This window comes from Aquila chrysaetos, chromosome 2, assembly GCF_900496995.4.
Source record: "Aquila chrysaetos chrysaetos chromosome 2, bAquChr1.4, whole genome shotgun sequence".
NCBI lineage: Eukaryota > Metazoa > Chordata > Aves > Accipitriformes > Accipitridae > Aquila > Aquila chrysaetos.
Genome location: NC_044005.1, coordinates 37,570,975 through 37,597,394, shown reverse-complemented (window position 1 = coordinate 37,597,394; position 26,420 = coordinate 37,570,975). Strand labels below are relative to the sequence as shown.

The 26,420-nt window shown below is 46.6% G+C and overlaps 1 protein-coding gene across 3 annotated transcripts; it reads left to right on the top strand.

Moving 5' to 3' along the window:
- The first annotated feature begins 111 nt into the window (after positions 1-111).
- Positions 112-23,466, top strand: BMF (Bcl2 modifying factor). 3 transcript variants are annotated; one of them, XM_041119594.1, is made up of 5 exons: positions 112-222; positions 1,660-1,824; positions 2,861-3,085; positions 4,043-4,206; positions 17,829-23,466. In XM_041119594.1, the coding sequence occupies exons 3-5, from the start codon at positions 2,875-2,877 to the stop codon at positions 17,928-17,930; spliced, it is 477 nt and encodes a 158-aa protein (XP_040975528.1). In that variant the 5' UTR covers positions 112-222; positions 1,660-1,824; positions 2,861-2,874; the 3' UTR covers positions 17,931-23,466. The 3 variants fall into 3 exon arrangements, with proteins under 3 accessions (XP_040975528.1, XP_029856038.1, XP_029856027.1); XM_030000178.2 differs by having other exon boundaries at positions 2,765-3,085; XM_030000167.2 differs by lacking the exon at positions 1,660-1,824 and having other exon boundaries at positions 120-222; positions 2,765-3,085.
- Positions 23,467-26,420: the final 2,954 nt, after the last annotated feature.

Genomic DNA, 26,420 nt, shown 5'->3' with positions numbered 1-26,420 from the left:
CGCACCTCCCGCGCGGCGGCGGCGGCGGCGGTTGCCCCTCGCGGCGCGCCCCGCCCCTCTCCGCCCATTGGCCGGCGGGCGGGGGCGGGGCGCCGAGGGGGCGGGGCCGCCGTCAGCTGTTCGCGGTCCGCCCGGCGGCAGCGGCGGCAGTTTGGCGGTGGGGAGGCGCGGCGGCGGCTCCCGGGACGCCCCGGCCCCGCGGGACGCCCGTCCCGCTTCTCGGTGAGTGCCCGGGAAGCCCCTTCGCCGCTGGGGGCCGGCCCCGCTGAGCCAGGTCTCCGGTCAGCGCGGCGGCGCCGAGGCCGGGCGCGATCGTGACAGGGAAGGGGGCTCGTCCCGGGGCAGCCCCGGCCCGGCCGGGCGGCGCGAGGCGGCTCCTGCCCGGGGTCCCGCGGCGCCCGGGGCGGCGGGGGGAGCGGGCGGGCTGAGAACGAGCCCGGCGGGCACCGGGAGGGCAGCGGTTCGCCGACGCAGGGCGATGGCTCGTTACCGGCGGCCGGCGCTGCCCCTCCCGGGCCGCCCCGCCGGGCTGGGGTGTCTGGTCGGTCGGCGCTGCCCGGCGGAGCCGCGTTTAAACCTCTCGGCCGCGGGTCAGTCCGCGGGGTTGGAGCCCGGAAGGGGAAGAGTTAAAAGCAGTTGGCGGTGCCGAAGCGAGGCCGGCCAGCTTTGTTTTGGGAAGCTGGCACGCACGTGTGTGCTGAGCCCTCCCTCCGGCTGCCGGCCCTGCGCCTGTCAGAGCGCGGCCGCGGCCGGGTTTCGCGGAGGCTGCCTCGGCCCGGAGGGTTTGGCGGCTCTCTTGTGGAAGCGCCGTGGGTCGGGCAGGGCGCTGGAGAGGCGCGGGCTCCTGCGCACGCCGTCGGGCAGAGCCCCCGCAGCCCGAGCTGTTCAGCGTCTCTCCCAGCCGAGAGACGGCGGCTCTCGGAGCCGGCGGCTCCCAGCGTGAGTTTTGCGTTGTAAGACCGTGGAAGAGTCGTAGGATGAGTTATCCTTGACGCTGCTTCGGCATTCTCTCTTCAGCGTTTTCTAAGAGCTCTGCGACAAAGTCGGACCGTATTGCAGGAGGTCGAGTAAAACTTCTTGCTTTCTAAACCCTCTTTTGTTCAGGGTTTGGTCTAGCCGGCTAGCTTTGTGCCTTTGTTGCACTTTCTTGCGCGGAATGCCCGCGTCCCAGTGGGGCTCTGGCGGATGGGATCTGGCAAATCTTGCTGCAAAGACAAAATACGTTATCGCCCTGCCTTTCTGTCAGGTGATGGCGATCCAGCAGCAGGGCTGGCAGGAGATCATCTATGCCGGCCTCTCAGGACCTGTAAGCCCTTTCAGTGTGCTACTTTAAGCCATGGATGAGAACGAGTGCTGTGCCAAGACAGCACCGCTGTCATCCAGCAGAGCTGGACCAGCTGTGGGGCTGGTACGTGTTCTGCTCTGCAAAATCTTCTTCGGGAGTTGTGGCTGGGCTGAGTGAACGGCTGAGATGCAACAACTTAAATAATGGTAGTGCCCTGGAGTTAAAGCCCTGCACAGACAGTTCTTGCACTGCTCCGTCCCTTTGTCTCCTCCAGCATGTTGGTGTTTTGAGTGCTGCTCACCTGGGGGGAGATGGGAGCACCATGGGGAGCACTGAACACGTCCTTATAAAATTATTATTAATGTCTCCTTCAGGCCTGAAATTCCTCTTGCTAGTCTTCCATTCTGTTAAATGCTTCGCAAACCAGAGCAAAGGAAGAGACATGAAGAGTTGAATTTCACTGCCTTGTTTGGAACTGGGTGGAAATCCTGGAGATGGATCTCTTAGGAGTCTGTCTTCCAATTGGGTTAGATGCACAGGTAACAGTAAAGGGACTTGTGTCTTTTTTGGTAAATCTGCTTCTATTTACTATATGTTTGCAAAGAGCTCTGAAATATTGATTTAGGGTTTATTGGGGTTTTTTTTCCCACCATCTTTGTCCAACTTCATGCTGCAACAGAGCTCAGGAGTGTTTACTATGGCAGCTACAGAACTCCTGCTTTAAGCACTGACACCAGCAATGTTTTTTATTTAGTAGTAGGGTGAACTAATGCGCTGAGAGTGCGTGTAGGCTTGAGGGTAAGAGGGGTAATGAAGTGACTGTGTTGCCAAGTTTGGGACATGTCTTAAGTTGAGCTGAGGGAAGAAATGAGAAGTTGAAAGGAAAGTTGGCCCTTCCAGGGAGAAGTTATGGAGAGCTTCACAGAGATGGCTTTGCCAGCTCTTGCGTTTTGCAACCACTGGGGTTTCTTAAAAGTCTGGCCTTGCAGCCTTGTGATTACAAGAACTTTTCTTCGTCAATAAGTAATAGATGGGAAAAAGTGAGTGGGGCATACCATAAAGTTCAAATACGGGAGGCCAAAGCAAAGCAGACCCCAAAGAAGCTGACTGGCACAGGGCGATTTGAAGGATTGGGGCTGCTTTTAAAACAATGTCTTTTCAGTTTCTACATGCCAAGGTTGGGGGTTGGCTCTCTCTCCTTGTGACCGGTTGTGGAATTGGAGCCGTGGGTGGACCCTTAGACACGTGTGAACTTTGCCTCTCTCTGGCCCAGTACTCTAGGACTTTCCACAGAGCCCTGACCTTCACCACTGAGTCACTCGCCTCTCCTGCCCATGCAGATGGGCAGCATTGGGAGGGAGGGAGGCAGGCAGGCGTGGAAGAAAGAACTGTGTTTTACTGTTGCAGTAGAAGGCATTCTCTCCTGGACAATGTTCTTGTTGTGTCTTAGCTGTTTCCTCAAATGTCCCTTTATTGCAGGAGCAATGGATCGCCCCAGCTACCTGGAAGAGGACTATTCTAGCCTGGATGGGCTGGACGATGACGTGTTTCACTCTGATGACTTTGGACTTGCAGGTCAGCCTGGTGAGATGACTGCAACTGGCATTTTCACACAGAACCAGTCCTACAGCTGCCTTCTGGGGAGGTTTCAACTATTCCCCCTCACACACTGCTGTGGTCCCGGTATCAGGCATCCTGAGCAGCAGGACAAGGCAACTCAAACACTCAGCCCGTCCTCTTCCAGTCAGGATGTTATGTTGCCTTGTGGAGTCACTGAAGAGCCCCGGAGACTCTTCTATGGTAAGAGCACTCCAATGTCACCAGCTTTGCAGCAAGGAAACTGTCCCTTTAGCACTTCCCCAGTCAAGCAAGGTTTCTTTCATTAGGGCATTTTATTAAAGGACTGAAATTATTTTGCGTTGGTCCTACAACCTCAGGAAAGACAGCTTAAATTTTCTTACCCTTGCTTGTCCACTGCAGGAACCAGGCACTTGCTCATTGCTTCGGCTGTCCTTGATACTCCCACTCTTTTTCGTTTTGGCATTATTCTGTCATGTTTTATTTACTGCTAGATCTTTAAGTGCTCACCATACCTCGTATCCTACGATTTGCCCACATTTTTTTAACTTCTAGTGCTGTCTCATCCACATAGGGAAGACCCGTAGAAGTTTTCAGTGGAGAGAGCGAAATGCAAAAATTTACACTTGGTGGGACAGCTTTTAGGCTCTTTACTGGAGTTAAGGTTGTTGAATAAGTAGCACATCCATCCAGTACTTTACTAGTAACTGATGGGACTCCACTCAGCTTTGTGTATCCGATTCAGCTTTAATTCAAATCAGTCCCACTAAATGCCAGAGAACTGAGAAAAGTCTGATGGAAAAGATACAGCAACCTTTAATGGGAGACAACTTGAGGCAGAGATCTTGTAAAACTGCAAAATTGTCATTAAAAAAAAAAAAATCAGCACTTGGCTGAACTATAAACAAGCAAAAGGAACCAAGTGTAAGATCCTGCCAGTCATTTGATTATGGGAAGCAACACAATGCTCTGCTTAATCGATATAAATCTACTTAAAAGCTGAGCAAATGTTTTACTGCATGCTTACGGTATACAGTCATTGTTTGGGCTTCAGGAACTGGACTTTAACATGAGTCAAAAATTTAGGATTATGTGCAGCTCTTTCCTCTGTAAAGTGTACTGAGTAGAAGAGCTTTTCTTTGCGCTGGAAGAATGACTGTTCTGATCCCTGTTTTGCAGGCAATGCTGGTTACCGTTTACACGTCCCTCCAGTTGGCTTTGCGTTGGATCCGCACCTCCAAGAGGAGCCTCAGGAAGGTCAGCGGGAAGCGCGTGCCGAGGTGCAGATTGCACGGAAGTTGCAGTGCATTGCCGACCAGTTCCACCGGCTCCACATACAGAGGGTAGGGTGTCTCTGGAGGGGAAGGTGGGGGTTTAGCTACCCAAGAGTGGTGCTCTAGAAGACTGGCTCCAGGCATCAGCTAAGTGGGCTGTTGTCTAAGGCAGCAGACTGCCAGCAGCAATAAAATGGCAGGAGTATCCTGATGGATTTTGCTTATGCTAGATTGCTGGCTCTTCCTAAAGATTGGCAGGTGGAGGGAAGAGAATGCGTGGGGTTGCACTTACTGCCTGGGAAAGTAGCTGTTCTGCATTAGCTGCTGCTATTCCAGGTCTTCCAGTTCATCAGCAGCAGGGTCACTGAGGCTTTCCCCAGGGATCTCCCCCTTGCTTTTTGTTACAGCTTTTACTCTTCTACACTCTTCTCACCACCAGCGTCTTCTCTTCTGTGGCCCAAGTAGGGCCACACTTGATATAAGCTGTGGCTTATATCAGCTTCTCATCTTGGAGATGACAACAAGCCTGGAGTCTGTTCTGACTCTCCTTGTTGTCTAGGGGTAGTTCTCTGAAATGTTGTGGAGTATATTTAGATCATGCTAGACTTGATAGCAACTCCTCTGTCAGACAGTCCTAGCTAGTGTCTCAGACTTGTGACTAACTTCCTCACAACAAAAGACAGCTGTAAGATGCCATCAGGTCTGAAAACCACACTCCAGAATCTTGATTTTGTTTTCTTTAAAAAAAAAAAAAAAAAAAAGAAACCCTGCTCTTCAAAGAAACAAAATAAAACCAGCACCTCTAAACCCCTTGATTCTTTCTTCCTTGCCCTCCTTCCCCTGTTGAGTAGAGATGAAATGGAAATCCCAGCCCATGCAGAGTTTGTCAGAGGTGGCAGAGGTTTGGCAATAGGCAGCACTTTGCCACTTTTATGCAAGCCCAACAAGAAGAGTGTGTATCTGGTTGCGTATGAAGAAGCTGACGCTCTTGCTGACTTCAGAGAGGGACAGAAAGCTTATCTCACTCCAAGTGAGTTGGTGCTCTTGCTAACTGTGGGATCTGTTGCAATTCTTCTCAAAGGTAAGTGAGGATCTCTGTCCTGGTCAGAGAATGTGGCTTGCGGCCGGGCGAAGGTTTGGTCCTCTGTGTGTCATCAGAAAGGTGAGGGAATTCTGAGACTCTTCATCTCCAAATAGCAGGAGGATTAAAGGAGCTGTAACAGGAAGATTAGCCTGTAGAAATGTAGATGGAGCTGTGAAAGCCATTTAGCAAACTGCAGGAATAACGAGCTACCAGGAGATTTTTTTAACATGGGTTGTGTGTGGTTGAGCGGGGTTTACCCCAGCGCGACCTTTTCTCCAGCGGTAGCTGAAGACCCCGCTCTCTCCAGCCAGATTCTCACAGGAAAGGGAAGGTTAACCACCTCGGTGGAGGAGCCCTGGAGCGAAGTGGTGGAACTGGTTGTAACTTGACCCCGTTCATCTCGGCGACGGGGCGGGGGGTGGGGGGGGGTACCTATCTGAAGTCTGTCCCTTGGAAATGCACCCAGGAATGCCCACCCGAGGTGGCCCCGCTACAGCAGCCCGGGGTCGGGCTCTCTGCCGGCCCCGTGGCCTGGGGCGAGCCGCCAGCCGCGGGTGCCGCGGGGGCTCCCGGTGCCACGCACAGGCCGGCGGCCAGGGCTGCCGGCCCAGGCGAGCGGCCCGGCGGCCAAGCGTGTGGGAGAGTTAGTAAACAAAAGCGTCGGCCTGCGCTACCCGGCGGAGCAGCCAGCAGAGGAGGAGCTCTGCTGTCTTTGTTTGAACTGGAAGACCAACAAGTTGTAAAGGGGGGGGGGGGGGGGGGGAGGAGCCGTTCAGCCATTTAAATTTGAAAACAAAACAGGAAAAAAAAAAAACCAACCCGAAAACTTAACCCGAGGACGGAATAGTTCAGCCAGTGGTTCTCCACAGCCCGACCCTGGGATAGGCCTTGGCATTTGGATCCGTTGAGGGATTCTTGTTTGTCAGGAAAACTGAGTACTGAGCCGCATGTTGGTGTCCAAGGCACCGTTCCCCATGGAGTGTTTTGTTGTCATGCCCAATCCCTTCCCTCCCAGCCCTGCATGGAGGATTTCCTTTGGCTTGTGGCAATCTATGCAGAAGCCCCTCCGTCCCGTGTGCGATGACTCTTCCCAGCCTGTTGCTGAAGAAGCAAGCAGTCTGCCCCTGGAGACACGTGAACCGGTTCACAATGTGTTGTGGTTTGGAAGGGGCAGTCTCTGAGATCTGGAAGACTGGGCTGTCGTTTATCTTGCTGTGAAACTAATCCCTGATTTGGATGCCCCATTCCAGCTTGTCTCAAACATTTGGTCAGAACCAACTTTCCAGAGTGGTGTCTTGAATCAGATTTTGAATACCACGAAGTTAGTCACACCAGTGTGGTCTTGTGAAGTCCTGAGAGGGAGCAAGCCTGGTTTTCAACAAACTGTGCCTCTTTTCGGGGCCTACAAAACATCTTATCTGTGAACTTGTAAAAAGAAAATGTATGTGCCCTTTCAGTGGGAGTTAGGAAAGGCTTTCGGCATTGGAGTAGTGCATCCAGCTAGCTTAGGAGTGGCCCTTTCATGGGTCTTGTTCTGCAAGACTCTCCAGCGGTTCAGGTATGGCTCCCATTCTGCTGCCGCAGCAGCAAGGCTGTGTTGACGCAAAGGCCGCTGGTTAATGTACATCCCTGGCTGCGAGAGGAACTGAGCAGGCAATAGCTGCTGAGGTTGACGTCACTGAGTTGTCATTGGACTCAGCTGCACGCACGGTCTAACCCCATCCCACACTGGGAACTGTGGAGAGTCACTGTTATCTCTTCTCTGGGCTCCCGGAGCTATGTGGTATTTATTCTGTGGTTCTTGGCTACACAAAAGATTTTTGGGTATGCATATCGTAAGAATAAGAAAGTTGGCCACACCTATGCTTGCTTTTGGCATGTACACCACTTTCAGGGTTTCATTTCCTATTAATATATTAAACAGAATACAGTAGTTTAAAAACTGGCTTTTTTATCCTCAGAACAGTGCTAGAGCAACAACACAACATTCCCTAGCACTCTGCGGCTTTCATCTTAAGATGCTGAGTTTATTATAGGAAGGACTTGAGCAATGCTCTGTGTTCCTAAGTAGCAGAGCCTGCTACAGGTTGATCCAGTTTGCAGAGGGCTCTGCAGAATGCCATGTGAGACCCATCTATGTTTTCTTCAGCTCTTTAGTACCTCTTACGTGTCTTAGGCTGTGTAGCTTCTGGCAATGTTCCCTCTGTTGTGCTTTTCTCACCCTGCCCCTGGAAAACAAAGGTAGAGCCAAGCCATGCTTTGTGCAGGAGAACCTAGAACCTGCCACCTCCTTCTTGGTTTGGAGCACGTGTGCCTTTGCAATGGCATCTGTGAACTGCTTGCTGTAGCCCAGCCGGTGGCAGAGCTTAAAGAGTGCACTCTGAGGTAAAGGAGGACAGAGCTGAGCTTATGGGATCTGCTGGTCGGTCATCTGCAATGTGCTGCCTGCGCCCCACGTGTCCAGGCCCTGGCAACAAGTGATTGGGCTCTGCTTCAGGTCCTGAGTGCACTTGAGTTTCCTCGGCTTGAGAAGGGGCTTCAACCTGTGCTGAACCGACAGGGTATTTCACGACATGACGTGCTGCTAGCTGGGATGTGAGTAGACAACCAGGGATGGTGGCAGCAGCAGCATAAAGCTGCCCCATAGGAACATGGGGTTATACAAGAGTGGGGTGGATGACACTGTATATCAGTATCACACCCCTTCGGTTTGACTTGCTCCATTGAGCCACTGGAACACCATGACTTTTTCCAAATAAAATAACTCTTTCTAAGCAGGCTGCAGCTTTGAGGGGACTGCTTTTATCACATCTCTTCTTCATGGTGATAAGATCACTTCACAGGGGATAAAATTGTCCCTTTAAGAGCCAAGGAGTGGTAGCCTTGAACGGTTCTGGGCTTGTGTCCAAGCAGAGCCACTGACTTGCTGTATGACCTCAGACAAGTCTCTTGACCTCCTTGTGCTTCAGTCAACCCATCTGGAAAGCTTGGTTTAAAAAAAGCTGAGCCTCAATGAGAACCAGATGCTGAATCAGAGCTGAGCTTTCTTGAGTAAATAAGTGCATTACAAACAACAACAAAGTCCCTTTCCAACACATCAGGAATCCTGCAGTTGATTTAGATATGCTGACCATGCTCAAAAAGCCTCCGTGGGCCTAGCTATAGAAAACTTTGTTTCTCAAAATTCCCCAATTGGTTCAGCAAGTTACTCTCTTGCTGTCACTGCAACGGGCTTGAGCAGCCTGTAGAGCACAAATGCCTGCATCCACATGGACTATGGACAGACGGCTAGGCATGTACCTGTTTGCCTCAAGTTAATGACACTGAAAATGTCCAGGAGGAAATGTTGTTTTCCTTTGAAAGTGAAACTTGTTACATTTTGCATATTTTTTCCCCTCTGTCTCTCATGAGAGTTATCGAGGCCTCCTCTGAGACACTTCTGCTTATGCAACAGGGAGCCCGAGTCTCTTGTCGGAAACTTATCGCGTGAGAGAGTGGGCACACAGCACTACGTGTCCCAAACTCCATCAGGCTTTTCTCCATCGTTTATTGAGGACACTCGGGGAATATTTTAGCAGTTGCTTTTTTAAACTGGAATTGTTTGCAGGAAACAGTCCATTATGATGACTTTACATTTTAGGAAAAATGTTCAGAAATCTTCCTAATAATGTAATGCAGAGACTCTCAAACTGTCCTGCAGCTGAGCCTGTAGCACTGGCAGCTCCATACTTTGTACTTGTACCTGCAGTCTGTTTGAGACTCGGGGTAAGTGCTTTCATTCGTTTCCCGAGTAGGTCAGTACCTTTCAGGATCTTCTCTGCTGGCTAGGGCTTGCTGGTCCCTGCAGTTGCTGTGCAAAGCAGTGGGTCTCTTCTTCAGCTCTGCTGTCTGTGGGTTGCCCATCAGTGTAGTACTTGAATTTCCAGCTGAGGACGCAGGATCATGGTGAGGGAGAGTACCAGATGGAGAACTCGTGAAGTGCGTGAGCCCGGTTTAGAGGGCAGGCGGTAGGGTGGGTGTGAGGTTGGGAAGATTGAGATGTAAAGCAAAGTTCTTGCAGGGCTATGGAATTGGGATCCTAGGCTTGAAGGAAGGAGGGTGCCACAGGGGAAAGAGGAATTCTCACAGGCAGTGGAGTCAGAAATTTGATATGAAGAAGTGGAGACAGAGTTTTTGCTTAATGTTGTTAGAATTTTTTTCCATTTTGACAAATGACAATGAAGGAAGAGGTGGGCTTGGAAGTGCACCTTCCCCTATGCATACAAATGACACAGCAACCTGTTGCCCCTTGCCTAGCACCTGTTCTGAAATCCTGCTGCCTTTGGAGTGGATTACTTGGCATTTAGGTTAACAGAAACTTGCTGGACCCTTTCACATCTGATCTGAAATTATATTCTTTGGTACGTTAAGAAAAGAAACTGAGAACAAGAACATAGTTATGCCACTGTATAAATGCATGTTTCTCCCATATCTTGAATGTTACATACAGTTCTGGTTTCCTTCTTCCAAAAAATGATGCAGCAGAACTGGAAAAGGTTCAGAGAAAGACAAGAAGGATGATGAAACTTCCATATGAAAAGTGAAAAAATGGGCTAGGACTGCTAAGCCTAAAAAAGACACAAAGCAAGAGGGTAGCAATATTAAGCAGAAATCAAAAGTGACGTGAAGGAGATGGATAGACTAATTTCTCCCAGTACAAGAACTAGGCAAAATCAGGTCAAGCTAGTAGGAGCCAGCTCAAAGTAAATTAGGTAGTTTTTCATGCAATAGGTAGCTCTGTGGAACTCTTTGTCAAGGCATTGTGCATCCCAGAGCTTTATCTGGGTTCAAGGGGAATCGGGACGAGTTTATGGCCATTGAAGGAGACATTAAATAAACAGAAACCAGATCTGACTCGGGAAGTCCTGAGCTCAAACTAGTTAGATGCTGAAAGAGTATTAGGGGGAGCTATTGCATGTACTTGCCCTCTGCTTTTCCTCAGGCAGCCACATAAGGCTGCTGCTCTTGGAGGCTGGGCTATGTGAACTCTTGATGCAACAGTCACATACAACCATTGTATATTGGTTTAATAAAAAACATGAAATTTTTGCATCAGCCTAATCTATCCTTCTTCTCTACGCTTTCAGCTGACAAAAGATTTAAATATATTATGGTTTTGTTCCTGCTTAAAATAGGGGATAATGTTAAAAAGCAAAACTTCCTGCCTAGCTCTGGTGGAGGAAGTGGGCAGAGGCAGAGGATAAGGGAGCCTGGTGGCAAGAGAGCGGTGCAAGCTCTGTGCAATGGCGCGCTGTGAATCCTTCACCCCACCGGACACAGGACTGCCGTGTCTTAAGGCAGTGGGGCCACAACCTCAAAATACCAAGATTGCCCACATGAAAGAGCACCAAGTAGTTCTTTGGGACAGTACAAGTGAATTGTTTTGCACTATTTCTAACATTACCTGCAGTATCGCTGAGTGATTTAAATAGCATTCAGTGCTGCTGCTTCTCCTGTACAACCCCAGTAGTCTCCGCAGGCTCTTCTGCATTTCCTTGGCTCTCGCAGCACCGTGCTGGCTGTGACAGCGGTAACGTGCTTTCTGCTTGTAGCAGTGTGACAGCTGAGAAATTATTTTTCAATTAAGAAATAACTGCGGTAATATCCCACTTCTTTTTTAGTGTGGGAGACTAGGAAATGCAGGTTATAACTTGTCTGAGATCATGCAGGGATTGCTGGTTGGAACCCAGTTGTTCTGCCTCCAGTCCTCTGCTTAGGTTGGTTGATCTTATTAAGATACTGCCATCTCTGAGGGGGATGATGAGATGTTTGGGCTGATTATTTATGGTGAGGAGTGTGTGTGTTTGTATTTTACTCAATTAAATTTTATGGTGGAAAGGCAGGAAAGCAAGCGCCCAACTGCAGAGTCGTCCTTTGTTTCAAGCCATTGAGGAGGAATGTCCCGCTAGGCTTTTATAGTCTCTGTTTGGTGGGTTTTTTTGTTTCTCCTTGGTAGCTACCCTCGCCAATGGCAAAGGAATCTTTCTGAGGACCGTACCACTGCAGAAAGAATAGCGATCTAAAAATAAAAGCAGTGAGGCAACTTCTATTAACCCCAGTTAGGTTTTTCCTGATGTAATGCCTGACAAGACGCTGGTGGCAGGGGTCTGCAGCCACCCGCTGAGGAGAGCCCTGGAGAGGCTTGCGGACCCCAGCCGGTGAGGAGGAGGAGGAGGAGGCCGAGAGGGCCGTGCGTGAGAGCAGCTCTGCCGGGCAGTGTTTGCGCTGCGGCTGCTGTGTTTATATCGCTCTCTAAATTTAGCCTCTGAGTCATCAGAACTGCTGACGAGAGGCTGCTCTGCCCGCAGGCTCCAGCCCTGCACCTGCCCGCCTGCCTGCAGGCTCCCCTCACAGCAGGGCAGCCCGCGCTGCGCCCAGGCCGGGCCAGGGCCCTGCGCCCCCCCCACCCCTCTGCCAGGATATTTTCCTGCCAAAACGTGCAAAGTGTCATTTTAACCGAAGCCCCGAGTTATGCTTTAATCACTAGGGGGTGTCTCCCGTGCAGCGAGTGGTTTCGGGAGCACCTCCCTTCTTCTGGTGGTGAGGGAATGGATGCAAAGTAAAGGTCAGTCCATCCCACGGCCTGTGCCGCTTAGGTCACAAACAGGGCAAGCTGCGCAACAGCTCTGTCAGTTCACACTCGGGGTCTGAGTGAATAAGCCTGCCTGCGCTTGCTGCCCGCACCTGGGGCTGTGGGGCGGGGTGGGTGTCTTCTCCTGGGCGCGGAGGAGAGGCCTGGGCATCTCTCCCTGCACCCTTGTCCCCCACCTCCCACAGCGTGAGGGAGAATCCCCCCTGGACCCTGTGCCACAGGTAGAGAGTGGTATCAGATGCGGCTCTGTGGAAATGCAAGACCCTTATTTACTGTATCGATGGAAAATAAGCCGGCGTGCCCCCCGGGGGTGCAGGAGGGGAAGGCTGGGGGCCTGGGAACACGGTGGCCGGTGGTTGCCCTTCCCAGGTTGCCGTCAGCTGGCTGTTGCCATGGCGTCTGTCTGCTTCCCCTTCCTGCCCGCTCTGGAGAGGAAGGCGCGAGTGGCTGCGTGTTTGTTTTTGAACTACAAGAAAGTTGAGAAAGGGCTCACCTGCGCAGCTGTCGCCCGCAGCAGGTTTGGGGCAGTGAACGTCGCTGTTTGCTACTGCTCGGACCGGCACCTCAGCAGGGGTCAGCGCTGGCCCCCTTGCTTGGGCTGGGCAGCCCCTATATGGGTTTTGGGGGTCTCCTGCACCCCTCATCCTTCCTGCTGCGCCTGCTCCTGTATATCCTCTCTCCATAAACACGCGTGTTGCTTATCTTGCTTCGCAAAGCCTGACGGACGCTTTGAGAAAGGAAGCAGTACTTGAGATGACGCCTCCCTCTACCACAAGTTTAGTCCCACGTAAGAGAGCTGCGGGGTTTGCGAGCCAGAAGGATGCAGATCCCCGAGGAAGATCCTCATCCTCCCCTCTCTGTCACCACGAGAAATCATGCTGCTAAACTCCTCTTTTGGTTTTTCTCTGTTACTGTCTCCTTTTTTTCCCTGCTGCTTTTACACATGCATTATTCTTTGGTCATTAGGAATCACAGCTGGTAAGATTTGTATTTGACTTCCATTGGCCTGCATTTCTCTCTCCAGCGGGGGACACCTTCTGTAACCTCTGTTGCCTTGGGGACTGTGACTTTCTAGTCTTTCTAAGCTGAAGCATATTTTGTGGTAGCACAATATGCCTCCAGCCACCTGGCAGCCAAAACAGCCTTCAGCGATGAGTCAGCAACTGCTCCCGGTGTGCAAGTATTTTTGTTTTCAGTGAATAAATAAAATCCCAACAACTTATTGCTAAAACTTGTATTAGTCATTAAAGGAAGAATGATGTTTTTATGTACACGTATGCCATTATTCTTTTGCTCTAATAGTGCCATTTATGGCCATATTTTAATCTTTCGAGTTAAGATGGGATCAGAATTTGACCCTTAACCATCTGGAAGCCATGAAGCAAGGTCAGAAGTTGCCCACGAGATCAAGAGGGTAGACAGGTGTACCCTTCTGTATATGTGATAGGAATGTATCAGACCCATGTACGATGTGTATATGATTAACTTCTTTATTTTTTTTAAGGAAGGATATTAATGGCAGATATGTATCAGGTGGAAGAGTGAATCCTATTCATCTGTTAAACATTTATGCTCAAAGATTCAAGGAGCTGTATCAGGGGGACAACTTTTTCTTTGAGGTGTATTACCTGTCCTGATCTTCCCTTGATCACCCCGTGCAAGGGCTTGGTAGGAGTAAAAAGCTTTTGACATCTGAGGTGCTATTTGACAGATGCATATCTGTATGCTTACAGTGTGAAACATGTATTAGGAATTAATTATGGGGAGGGAATAAATGTCAGGTCAATCGTGTCCCTCTTTCATTTGCTTCCAGTAAAAGTCTTGCTGGTTTTTTGTGTTTGTTTACCACTATTCTGGCTTCTGGTTCAGCACAGTTCATGGAATAGGCTTCACTAATGTACTGTTGCTGCAGAGGACACTTTTCCTGTAAAATGGCCTTTCCTTGTGACTCATTGAAGCATTCATGCTAATGCCTCAGACAGACAGTCTCTTAAGGATATCCCCTTTAAAAAGCAGCAGCTGCAATAGGAAATGGTTTTATGTGTTTCCAGCTTTGTGTTGACTTACTGTATTCACAAGTCTAGTCTTCTTTAGTTACAGTTAGTATAGAGGGCAAAGGGGCTTCTTTCCATCTTGGGAAAGGAGCTTCAAAATGTTCATTGTGTTGCTATGGCACAGAGGTGGTGGAGTGTTCATCCTTGATACTTATGTGCAGTAGTGACTCTGAGGATTAAATTGTTTTGATGAGGGACAAAGCAGCATAGTGAAGCTTAGGAAAATTATAAACCTGTGCCACAATAGTTATCAGTCTTAGAAAACTGTAAGAATTGACTTGAAATGTATCACATTGAAAAAATTAGATGCCAAATTCATGGAGTCACTCTCCTGGGTTTTCTGTCCTTCCTGGCAGCTAAATTATACCACACCAAAAAACCCTCAGTCTTGAAATATTTGAGTATTTTGGTCTTGGCAGAGGCATATCTAGGGAAAAGCTACTGAAACTTGTGAAAAGGACATTTTTTAGGCTGGGACAGTTCTTTCCATAAATTGTTTACTCTATCTCTACTGCAAAGCGTATCTGCCATTTCCATTCTGTGGCTCTTGTCCCACGCTGAATTAGTACCATGGAAAGCACAACAGCCCAGAAGCGAAGCCATGACTCTCTAAACCCCATTTAGCTGGGCTTGCTGCTGAAGCAAGCAGTCCCAGCTTGCTCCTCTTCTCAGGTCACCTTTCTGTTGTGCTGGCACAAGCATCAGCTTGACTATCTGATGCCTTGGATCAGATGGATTAGGATGACCTGATCAATAGTAAAGGCAACTTCTTTATCAGATTAGTTCTGGCCTTGATCATTGTCCTGCTCTAGTGTGAGGAGAGGACAGTGTGAGCGGGCTGCTTCAGTACGCAAGCCAGTGAAAGTGTGTGTGGGACTACACCACTGTGGAAGGAAATGCTGGCTGAATACGGACCCAGGGAAATAGAAGCCCTAGGTCTAGGAATAAAACCTGGAAAGCTGCCCTCAGCCTAGTGCTCTATTTTTTCACTTCAAAACAAAATTAATGGTGTCAACGTCCTTCATAAAGTGATCTGAGATCTTATGCTTCTTATAAGCAGGGGGAAACAAGGGTAAAGCAATTCCTCTTCTGCCCTTGCATGGAAATCTCCTCGAGTGTCTTAGGCAAATAGTGGGAAAGATTTTTAACTGGAGAAGGACAAAAATGTTGTAACAAAAAAGTGGCTTCAAGAGACAGCGCAATAAACACAGTAGAATATCAACTTAAAAAAAAAAAATTAAAACTTTTTCTCAGTATTTGTGATACCACATCCCACTGGTTCTCTTGCAGGTCTGTAATCCTTCTTAAAGTAGAGCTCTAAAACTCTTATTTACCAAATAAAACCAAAACCCAATACCTTCCTCAAAAAGCTCCCCTCCTTCAAAAAAGAGGGAGGAGGATGAGCTCAATCCTTCCACTGTTTTTCCCTGAACGTGGCCTCTTTTACCTATCACTGCAAAGAACAAGTAATCCTTTTCTTCTGAGGTGACATGTAAAACTTAAGGAGGAGACAGAATATTTAGAAACCTCTTATGGTGTGCAAGAAGCGCAAAGCAGCCTCCTGCATGAAGCGGGACATTCATATGGGCATTCTTACATGTGTTTGTCCTCCTGACACTGGAATAGTTCAAATTGCACGTGCCAGATCAGCACACCTCCTCTCGTCTGCCCCCAGATTAACCCACTTCATAAAATTCCACGAGAGTTTCCATTAAAGAGGGTCCACCAGTGATGCTGAGATATATTTCAAGTTCAGGATTTCGATACCAATTTTTAAGCATCCTTTTGCATTTCCCATACTAAGTCCCTAGAAGACACTTCTTTACCCTCTTGGCTGCCCATAGAATAAAATAATCTGTCAAAGCAGATTGTCTTCAGAGCATCTATAGTATGTTTGTCCACCGTGCTCTCCTAGCATAGTTCCTTACTTCTTGAAACTGCAGAAGACGGCATTGTGCTTGCATGCCACTTCATTGACATGCTACCCAAAGATCTCTGTTTAAGGAGCAGTCCACTTAAGCTGTAATAGCTTGATAAAAACATGGTATCTAGATTTCATTGGGACATTATGGTTCCACGTGCGTGTTTGAGCAGGTTTGGGAGTGTGGCTCTGTGGAGGAGGGTGAGAAGAATCTCTGGAGTTTGATAAGGAAGGACAAGCCTTGTCAAACCAAGAGGTGAGTAGCAAAACAAAAAGCATCTTGCTTTTTGAGACCATACCAGGTTTTTGTAACCCAGCCCTAGGGGATAGTTTATAAAAGATTGTTTTCACCTGTAAACCTAGCAATGCCTGGTCAGTATGGACTGAACCCAGTGCTGGTTACTTTGAAATAAATGACACCGGGCTGTAGAGTCACTGTCTGTGGGTTATGCTCCAAACACAATGGTATTGAAATGTGTGATGGGATCTGTGTGAACTCTTCTAAATCCAGGAGACAACTGTTAAGTCTTGAAGGTAAGAAGAATGACCCACTGCTAAGATGCAAGATGAACACAGGTTTTCTGAAGCCAGTTTTGTGTGTACTTGTGATTCAAATGGCACAGACCTACTCACACTGAAATACGAACGTAATTTAATGACTATCTGGGAGGGCTTTGAAGAGCTGTCTATTGACACATCTCCAATACACCAACTCCAGTTGTAACTCCCTCTTACTTGTGATTACGTAAAGAATGCCTTGCAACCATGTTGTTCTGCCCTGTTGGGCTAATATGAGTTGAAACATCTTGTTCATATAATGTGCTTCAGCGCTCTTTTATGAACTCCTGTGTACTGAGGCAAAGTTGTTGGAAGCCAGTCTTCTGTTTCCTCATCTGCTGGGGATTGGGGGGGGGGGGTGGGGGATTGGGGCTGGTTTGTTTTGTTTTCCAGAAATGATCAGTCCTGCTTAGCAAATATGGAATTCTGGATGAGAAAACAAAGACTGACTTCTAATAGATGGTCGGTTATTGAGGTGAAATAGTATCCCAGGCTGGGCAATGTAAAGAGAAACCCACCTGTTTGTATGAGATGCTATTAAAGTGCGGGAAGGTGGGGGTATAATCAGAGCCACTTTTGCAGGGGTGATTACATATAACAAAAGAAGGAACAGTGTCCCTGCCCCAAAGCTGCATTATATAGTCTGGTGTCCCCCTGAAACTCAACTCCCATGTTTCTTCCTTGACAATGGGACCTGAAATAACCTCTTGGTTTTGGTTTTTTGTGTGTTTTCAAGTATGTTCTTGCTTAAGGTTTAATTGGCTCCAGTCAGTAGGAAAGGGCTCCAAGGCTGATTATTTATGGCTTACTGTCAAAAGTGGCTATAAAAAGGGCAGTATTATCTTGGAGATGCTGGGAAGGAAAATGTGGTGGGGGGAGGGTGGGGGAGTGTGTGTGTGCACGAATGTGTTTTCTTGTACTAGATGAAATCAGAGTTTTGCTGTCTCAGCAGTGTGGTTTAAATTGAAGATTAACCCTTTGACCTTCACGGTGTCAAATCACTTACAGATGGATCACCAGTTATATTTTTTCTTTTTTTTTACTTTTGGGGTGAAGGGGGGCTTTTTTTTTTTTTTTAAAAAAAAAAAAGGTTGTTTGTTCATGCAGCTGGGGCTTTTGAAAGGCTCAGAAGCCAATCTGATTAAAAACAGCACTTGGCTAAACTCTGCAAAATCCTACAAGCAAAAAAAAAATTTAATCCTCTTGTGCACAATGCATAAAGGGTCTGCTCTTTTCTTTTTGTAATGTTAGAGCTACAATTATTTCTGGAGAACTTATCATTTCCCTCTCTCCCCTCATCCCTTGCTGTACCCCCTTGTTATGCTGATGGGATTAAAGTGTCTGCTCTTGAAAAGTGTAACTGAGTTGTTATTGGAAAAGAGAAGTGGTATGTTGCAATTTTAGAAATATAAATAACCTTGCTTCAACTGTTCTCCTCTACAGCATCAGCAGAACAGAAATCAAGTGTGGTGGCAGCTTTTTCTCTTCCTACACAACTTGGCCTTAAACGCGGAGGTGAACAGGAACCACACTGGGCAGAGGTGAGCTTCGCCCGCCTGTTTCAGGCCGCATCCAGTCTGCAGGGAGCACTGAACAAACACTGGTTCGGGGGCGAGACATTGCACACCGCCGGCCGGATGTGAGGACTCTGAATTTCTGATACTCGTCTTCAAGTTTGGGGTTTTTTACGGACTCTTCTTTGCTGCTGCCTGCCTTACGAGGCAGGGAGCTCTTGTCCAACACTGTTGAAGGAAAGCCAGAATGTGGGTGTGTTTGGTAAAGCTTGCTGCTGGTTCCCCGCGCCGGTGACCTCTGTGCAAGGGAGGCAGGTATTAGACTAACGGCTTCCTCTGCCCTACGTGTTAGTCAATGGTAGAGTGCAGGAGTGTCATTTTGGCTGCTAGTTAAAAATGATGTCTGGGATTGGTGACTCTAAACATACTTTGGGTATCTTCCAGAGCAGAGATGCTCAATTCCTCCACAAAGAAAGTTCTTTTTTAGCAATGAAAACATTCATGTAGCTTATATCCATCAGGTTACTTGTTTTCTGCATGGGTTACTGTTTATTTCCTTGCATGCTGTGTGAGAGAAAATCACAAAGAAATAGGATCTCTTCAGTCTTTCCATTGGGCACCAGTTGCAGCTCTCTCACATGAAGTTGTTCTTTATCATTGCCATCAATAGAAAAATCATTTCAGTAGAACAGTCTTAAAGTTAAACCTTCCTGAGGTTGCTGGTGGCTATTAGTTTCTGCCACTGTTTGCTTCCAGTTCAGTGTTCGCAGTGCCCGTGGGCCAGCATGAAGCCAAAAACCGTGGAATATGACACAAGCATCATTCTTCTATAATGCTAATGTATATGTTTTTATTATTTTTATGATGGGTGTTTATTTTGTTTTGTTTTTCTTTTCTCTTACTATAATGTGGTCGGTCAGGAGGGCTTAGGTTCCAGGCATCTGATAGTTTTGCTTCAGGATTTGACAGGGAAATTAATTAGCAACTAGTCTGACATGTACACTGTACAAGCAGTCTGTCCATTACTCTAGTATTTAATGTTTGGAGGCTGCTGTAAGCATATGTTGACTAGCAGCAGTAATATTACTTCAAGGGAGATCTAACAGTTCCCGGTTTATGTGCACTCAAAAGTTTGTCCATATGACTGACACTATTGGACCAGCACAGCGAAATTACCCTACCAAAAGGAAGTAGCCTTAAATACCAATGGCTACTTCTCTGTAGCCTTAAATATGGTTAGTTTGTAAACATAGTGACAACTGGGGTAAAACACGAACAGAAAAGCAATACAGACTTTATTTTCTTCAGACTGTTTCCATATTGCCACTGCACCTTGTTGTAGGCCTCAAGTGATACAACCAGCGTGAGGAAGAGCTATCCAGAGAATTGCTCTTCAGTCCTGTTACAAACGTCGACTTCAGGTGTTGAGGAATTCTTCTGCTCCTGGTCCACTCTCAAAAATAAGCATTACTGTACGGGAAGAGTAGTTTACTTGCACATACGCTTTCCCCTCCACGCCTCTCTGCATAGCCTTCTCTAATTCATGCTTTCTCTGGTATTTGTATAATCTCATCATTGCACTGTAGTGTCTGGTAACAATTTGCTGAACACAGTTAAATTTGGACTTTCTCCCTCTCTCCCAGCCCCATTCTCTTGATTTGCATCCTGCTCTACTGTGGCAAAATGTGCTTTAGCTCCCTGAAAGAGGTCCCCAAGCCTTTTCGCTTTCATATATTCACAGTCACTCTCTTTCAACATAAGGAGAGTTTATGTGAGAAAAGCTTTTTTTTTCCTCTTACGTTATTTTTCTAGCTAGAGCTAGAGTAATATGTTTGTCCATGATGGCTAATAATTCATATAAATGAATCTCAAGTAATATTTGGGGGGGGGGGGGTGTATGGAGAGGGAGGGCGGGAGGCTTTTTTTAGGAGGGGGGATTGTTTTTTGTTTTGTGTTGTTTCTTTAAGCATGTGCACTACAGAGTTACCCAGAGGGATACGAGTGATAGCTGTTGCTGACTATGCTGCAGCAGTATGGGAAGCCACTCTCTGCCCATGTTGACAGAGGTGACACTTTCCATACTTTGCTTTGCACAGTCTGCTTGGAGTAAACGCTGGTCATTGGAAAATGAGGACTTAAATGGGGGCGAAGGCCTGAGGGGTGGTACAAGCACAGGCTGAATTGGGGACCCCTGAAAAGCTGGATGTTAAGGAGAAGACTCTTAAATCAGAAGCTCTTAAAAAGGCAGGAGTGGAAGCGCTGAGGCTCAGGAAGCAATGCAGTGTGCTGTCTGCCCACACAGCATGCCCTAGGATGTGATGCTTGCGTTTTCCCACTGACTGCCAGGACCCCTTTATCAGGAACAATCAAAGCTACATCATAACAGCCCTGCAAACTACAAAAAATTCAGCAGGTGCTTCTGACACTTAAAAACCATCATGAGCTTTCTCCTTCTGCTCTGCCTTGACTTGACTGCCAAACAGGCCAATAAGGCCTGTTCTCTGGATGCGTAAGCTGGAAAGATAGGTCTGGTACTGGCGCTTTCTGGTGTTGCGACCCAACCAGTTTGTCTAGGGTAAGACTCTTCTTAACATAGAGAAACAAGTATCTGAAACTGGTCCTCAGTAAGGCTGCCTGCCTCAATAGAGTCATTTGGCTCAGGGAAAGACACATCTTTGCCAGTCCATATTTCCCGCTGTAACAACAGACTTATCAAAATTGGTCATGCCAGGGTCTCAAGTTAAAATCTCCTTGAACAACAATACTTCATTGGAAAGAGAGAGCTAATGCTAGACAAAGGCTGACTTCCTGCAATATGTGTGTTGGTTACTGGTGCCAGAGATTTACAACCACTGATAATATATTTTAATTATATTCCATATCTGCATATCTTGGAGAAAGGAAATATGCTCTGTCAACCCAAAAGTCTTATTTTGCTTCGTGTAGATTTGGAGGGGCAGGCTGGTTATTCACTTAGGGAAAAGCAGCTACTTCATATTACAGTCTCACCTACTTGAGGAAATAGTGGGAAGATTTCACACATTTATCAACAAATGCACAGATGGACAGCACCCATGTATTTGTCACCTATTCCATGTTAGTAAGGCCCCTTGAGCAAGCACTGAGGAGATCTTCCCCGCAGAGCAGCAATTACAGTGTGGCCATGGCCATGGCCATACGTCAATTGTTTGGGGAAACAGTTCCAAGGAACATGGCTTAAGTCCTTTTGGTAAAGGAGTATGCTCACGTTTTTAGATATTCGTTTGTCTTGGTGAAAGGAATGGGGACACTGTTTCTGTCTTGTAAAACTACAGTCTAACAATTTAGAAAGAACAGTCAGATCTTTCTCCTAAAACAAATTCCTATTTTTAATGAGCAGTTCTTAAGAAGAGCTTGAGCTGCTGCTGATGGTACCAGCAGCCTTGAAGTATCTTGCTTGCCTTTCCCACATCTCCAAAACGGCTTCAGACCTCAGCTCTCTTTCCTTGAGGGATGGAGTTATTCCTATGGTTTCCCAACTTCCTACCCTTTGGAATATCTTGTAACCTGCCCATCCCTGGATCCAGCAAGCCCGGTGCTAGTAGGGAATAGTTAGTTTTACTTTTGTTTCCTGCAATTCTTGAAAGCTGAGCCAGTAATCACAAAGCGACTGCCCAGGGATAGCTGCAAACTGCCATAAATAGTATACAACAGAGGCAGGGGAGAGGATGAATTTGCATGGAAAGGGTTGCCGATGGATCTGTGTGTGGGACTGCAGCCTTCTCCCAAGGTGCTGATAATCCCTGGTAGCACTGAATTCCTGCATAACTGATCACATATGTCAGTTTAAATAGCTGGTTGTTATTAAATGTTTGTTGGCTAAACTCTTGTTAGAGGAGTCCTGAGAGAAACTTATCAGCTTTTGGTTTGGAGCTGTGTATCAACAAGGGAATAGAGGCAAGGAACCCAGTCCTTCTTCATGTAGAAAGGGTGATTGCAAGACATCTTTAGTTCTACTGTCTGCTTACTTTGTCCCCTCAAGCCTGGATTAAAGGTGTAGGCGATGCGTGCATGTGAGATTACTACAGTCCTGGAGTTGCTCCATAGCAGTCACTGGAGCTGTACCCAAGGTTGAACTTCATTCATTGTGGGGCTTGGCACTCTTACGGGAAACTGCAGATTCTGCCCACTAGTAGACTAGGGAGAAGGGTTGCTTTTTTTAAGAAAAAGCAAAATTACTTGAGGCAGTTGTTGCAATGTGACCCTGTCAACTCTACAATGAATTCCACCCTTCCACTGCTGGTCCTGACCTATATCTCTGCTGAAGCTGTGGGAATGGTGAGACTGTGACATGCTGAATGGTGTGCTATTGAGGGTATTTTTAAAGGGAAAAATAGGGAGAGCACTCAGCATATGTGCTAGGATCAAATGAGAATGCAGATATGTGGAGGTCTTGCCTTCTTTTACCAGCAGTTATTTACTGCAGGATTATACGTAACAGGATCATGGAATGCGTGTTCATATTCATGGGAGCTCTGCACATGGACCAAGCACTATCGAGTATTAGCATAATTTGACAACAAAGGTTTTTAATAATGTCCTCAAAAGAGTCTGTCTTTCAGACTGGCATTCGTGATCATTTGCAAAAATGCCTACCTGTTGCCTTTGATTGTTTTAGCAAGAAGAAATACCTCAAGGAATTGATAAAAGATCCTAGGACAATCTTTTACAGTTCCTAAAGACTTCAGTGGTCTCTGTTTCTTTGGTTTGCTTGTGTTCACGCAGGTGTTACACAGCTCAGTTCTTCTCCACCAGGAAAAGCAGAAAAGACCAAACACATCAAATGCACTGGAATGTAATTGTGTGCGTTTGCGTGTGCGTGCGTGTGCGTGTGTGTTCTTAAACTGAATGCAGTCTGACATCCCCTACCCCTTCTTTCTTCCATGTGCCTCACCTTCCCCTTAGCCACAGAAAGGAGGGTCTCTTCCTGCGAATCCCATGCTGGAAGTTGGTTTCTGGGAAGCGAAACCTAATGTCTGTGGGCTGTTTTTTAAAGCCATGTTTCAGTTCTGTCTTCAGACTCTTTGCTGCCTTTGGGGAATGGAGGGGTGGGAAGGGTAGATTCTTAAACTGTTTTTAAAATCTATTATGGAAATTTTGCATGTATAAAGTTATTCTTAAATCTAAAGGAGTCTCCCCGATTTGTGGACACAGCTCCAGGAGAGCATCGTCACAGATTCCTCAGCTCCGGTTTTGATCAGACTATTCTGAAAGGAAAATTTGATGACAAAAGGCGGAGAGACTAGTAAAAGGGAAATTTCAGAACAGCCCAAGGGATTTGTATGTCTCTTTCCACTGGCTGCATTTGAAAATCCTGCCACTAAATTTGAGTTTGGGTATCTAGACTGTTGGGTTTTTTTGGTAAAACTGATCATGTACCTCTTCTTCTGTTCTCTTCAATGGTATGTAGTACAGTCTCCCACATTTCTAGGTAAAATTCACTGATGAGAGTACTGTGAAATGTGGATTCACATTTTCTCCCTCCCCTTCCTGCATGACTTTTCTACTTTGATGGGATACTTTTGTTTTTGTTTTTTTTTAAAACTTCAGACTCCTTCATCTGGAAAACAAAAAGGGTAAGGTGAGCTAGAATTTGCAATCTACTTAATAAACTTCCCCTCAATGGAGGGTTTCCCCATGAGTTCTGATATTCACCAGAATATGATACTGTCCTGCTGCAGAAGTAAACCCGATGCTCTCCTGTGAGATTTCTGTCTGGATTAGTCCTGAAGTGCACACACCTTCTTTGCCATGGACTGAGACCCAGTGAGAATGTAGCATTTTGTTTATCCTGGTTGTGTGCCTCCAGGACTCCTGCCTGTACCAATGGTGACTGGGCAGAGCTCCTTTTTTTTTGTATCTGTGCAGTATATTTGCTTTGTGCTTTCTTTCTTTGGTGCTTTTTAATACTTTAATACTTGGAATTTTTTTCTAATAACTGGTACAATTTTTAATAAAATTGTTAAATTCTTTGTCTGCGTTCTTTGTTTTATTTTTTTAAGGGATGGAGGGCATTTACACAACTGGTCTGTTTTGGAGTTACCCAAATCAGTGATACAATGTGGGTTGTTCAGCTTTGAAAATATCTGGTAGATCCTTTTATGTGCACCCTAATACCAGGCCCTGCAACAAAGACGAGATTTTCTTTCCAGATTGGACGGCTCTCCTTGGGCATAATTTCATTTATGAAATAGACTTTCAAGGAGGTCTATTCCCACACTTGGATAGAGAACTGCTGCTACTTGGAGCTGCACGGTTAACTTGCTGCTTCAAATCAGGAAGATCTCTTAAGACATACATGGGATGCATCCTCCAAATTCGCAAAATGTAACCTTTGATTGATGGCTTCTTACCTGCTGCCTACGCAAGTCCATTCAAAGGCACTCAGGCCTTGAGAATAAAGACTCATTGCTTGGTAATCCTACTAGGGAAATACAGTTCTCACTGGTCTTCTGACATAAAGGCAGCGGAGGAAGGTGGCCATGGATTTGAAAGGGCTTGTAAAGTGGTAATGACTCTTTCAAACACAGACATGAGAATGTCTTGGCCATCCCAAGCAAGAGCAAGACACGTGTTTTGGTAATCATCAGGCCTGTCATTAAGTTTTACTCTGTTCCTATAGGGAAAAAACTACCTACATTAAGTAACAGTAGTTAACCTGGGTGGAACAGAAAGAGTGATGCGTATATTGCAAATTATTTATAATATAGCTGGTCAAATTCCATCAACCACATTCCTCCTCTAGTGCGATGCTGCTGGTACAGTGTTCATGGGAGGCTTTAGGGAACCCAGTTAACAATCCTACCCGATGTTAAGTTGCCTCGGCTGGTGTGTGCGTGTTACAAAAGGGCCTTTCATTCCAAGAACACATGATGTGTGTGGTATGAAAAGCCACATGTGCATCTAAGACCACAGGGGGAAAAAGACAGTTTTTCTTTTCATTGTATTAGATCTAGTGAGAAGTGTGTCCCCTGGCCAGCCTCATGTGACCATGAAAGAGCCTGTTGTAACACACTGATACGAGGGGACAGAAGTGAGATTGACTTCGATGGGAGGGTTGGCCCTGAATTTCCTCATTCTCGTGTGGTTAAATTCTCACCGTTAATTAAACTCTGACTCTTAAAAGCTTTAATAATTCTTGTATCAAAGAAAAGAATGGCTTTTAAAAATGAACGCTTTGTAATGCTACCCCAGAAACATTTGCCAAAGCAGCAGGATGCATTGCACCTTGCTCAAAGCAAAGGCAAGTGCACAGATGTATGGACGGCCTCCCTTCCTCTGAGATCTCCTGGACTAATCTTGGCTCTTTGGTTTGGCTCTAGCATGACCTGCTGTCTGTCATCTGGCTGTGGCAAAGTAGACTCAGGGAGCATGGAAACATTGTCAGGGTTAGGCATCAGGACCAAACACTACAGGCTGGAACACTCCTATTACAACGCACATGAATACTTTTTTTTTTTTGTAGTTTGAAAGAAACTGGATATCCTAGAAAATGTACTTCAGGAAAGCTTTCTTCTTAAAATTCTAAGCCTGAATACTAACAGGGCACTTTCAATTTATTTCCAGCCATGGCCCCTTTCATGGCAATCACAACATGTCCCTCACTTTCTGTACTAACATGACTAGCACTTTAAGGGAAAATGAGTTTTCTTATTAACTTCCTAGCGGTATGCTGTAGGGACAAGGTAAAAAGTTTAAGTAGGATTACTGCTTCAAGGGAAAAAATGTTTATCAAGGAGTGCTCAGCCTGTCTCGTTAAAAATAATAAAGCACTCTGAGGACGAGAAAGTTCTTTGGTTGCGCAAGCTACTGCACAAAGCACTCTATTTTCATGGCTCTGGCTGCTGAAGTTTAGAAGCCACTATAGTATACAGACTGGGGAATATTTTTCAAGCACTCATAACATTGTTTTACGGTGCAGTAAATGTGCCGGTCCTTAGTCTCTGCAATGTATATGCAAGCTTGGAAGCAGCTCTACTAACCAGCTTTCTTCTTGTGCTCTCATACCTGAGTAATTCAAGAAATAATCCAGCCCCATTTCCTCCTTTTGCCTCCCCCCACCTTTCTATTTATGGAGACATGGGGTTTGGGAAAGAAAAAGTGGCACAAAAGCAATTTTTGACAGTTTTGGGAGATTGGTGTTAAAATGCAAGAGCTGCAGTTGCTTCATTGTGCGTATCACTGGTTCCTGTTGAAAGGCTTGAACTGAAAGAAACCTGTTTCCAACAGGAATCTAACCAAGAGCGAAGAATAATTTCTGGCAGCGAGTTGTCTTCCACCTGACACAATGATGCGTGGTACCCTAACACACATACAGAGTCTGACAACAAACCACCAGGCATGACGCACTGACATCAGTATTCATATTCCCCTCTATAAGTCCTTTAAATCTTGATTTCTCTTAAATGAATTATGTTCTCTGTAACGTTCATAATGGACTCTTTTCTTTCTCCATTAAAGTCTGTGTCAGCATTCTCCTTCT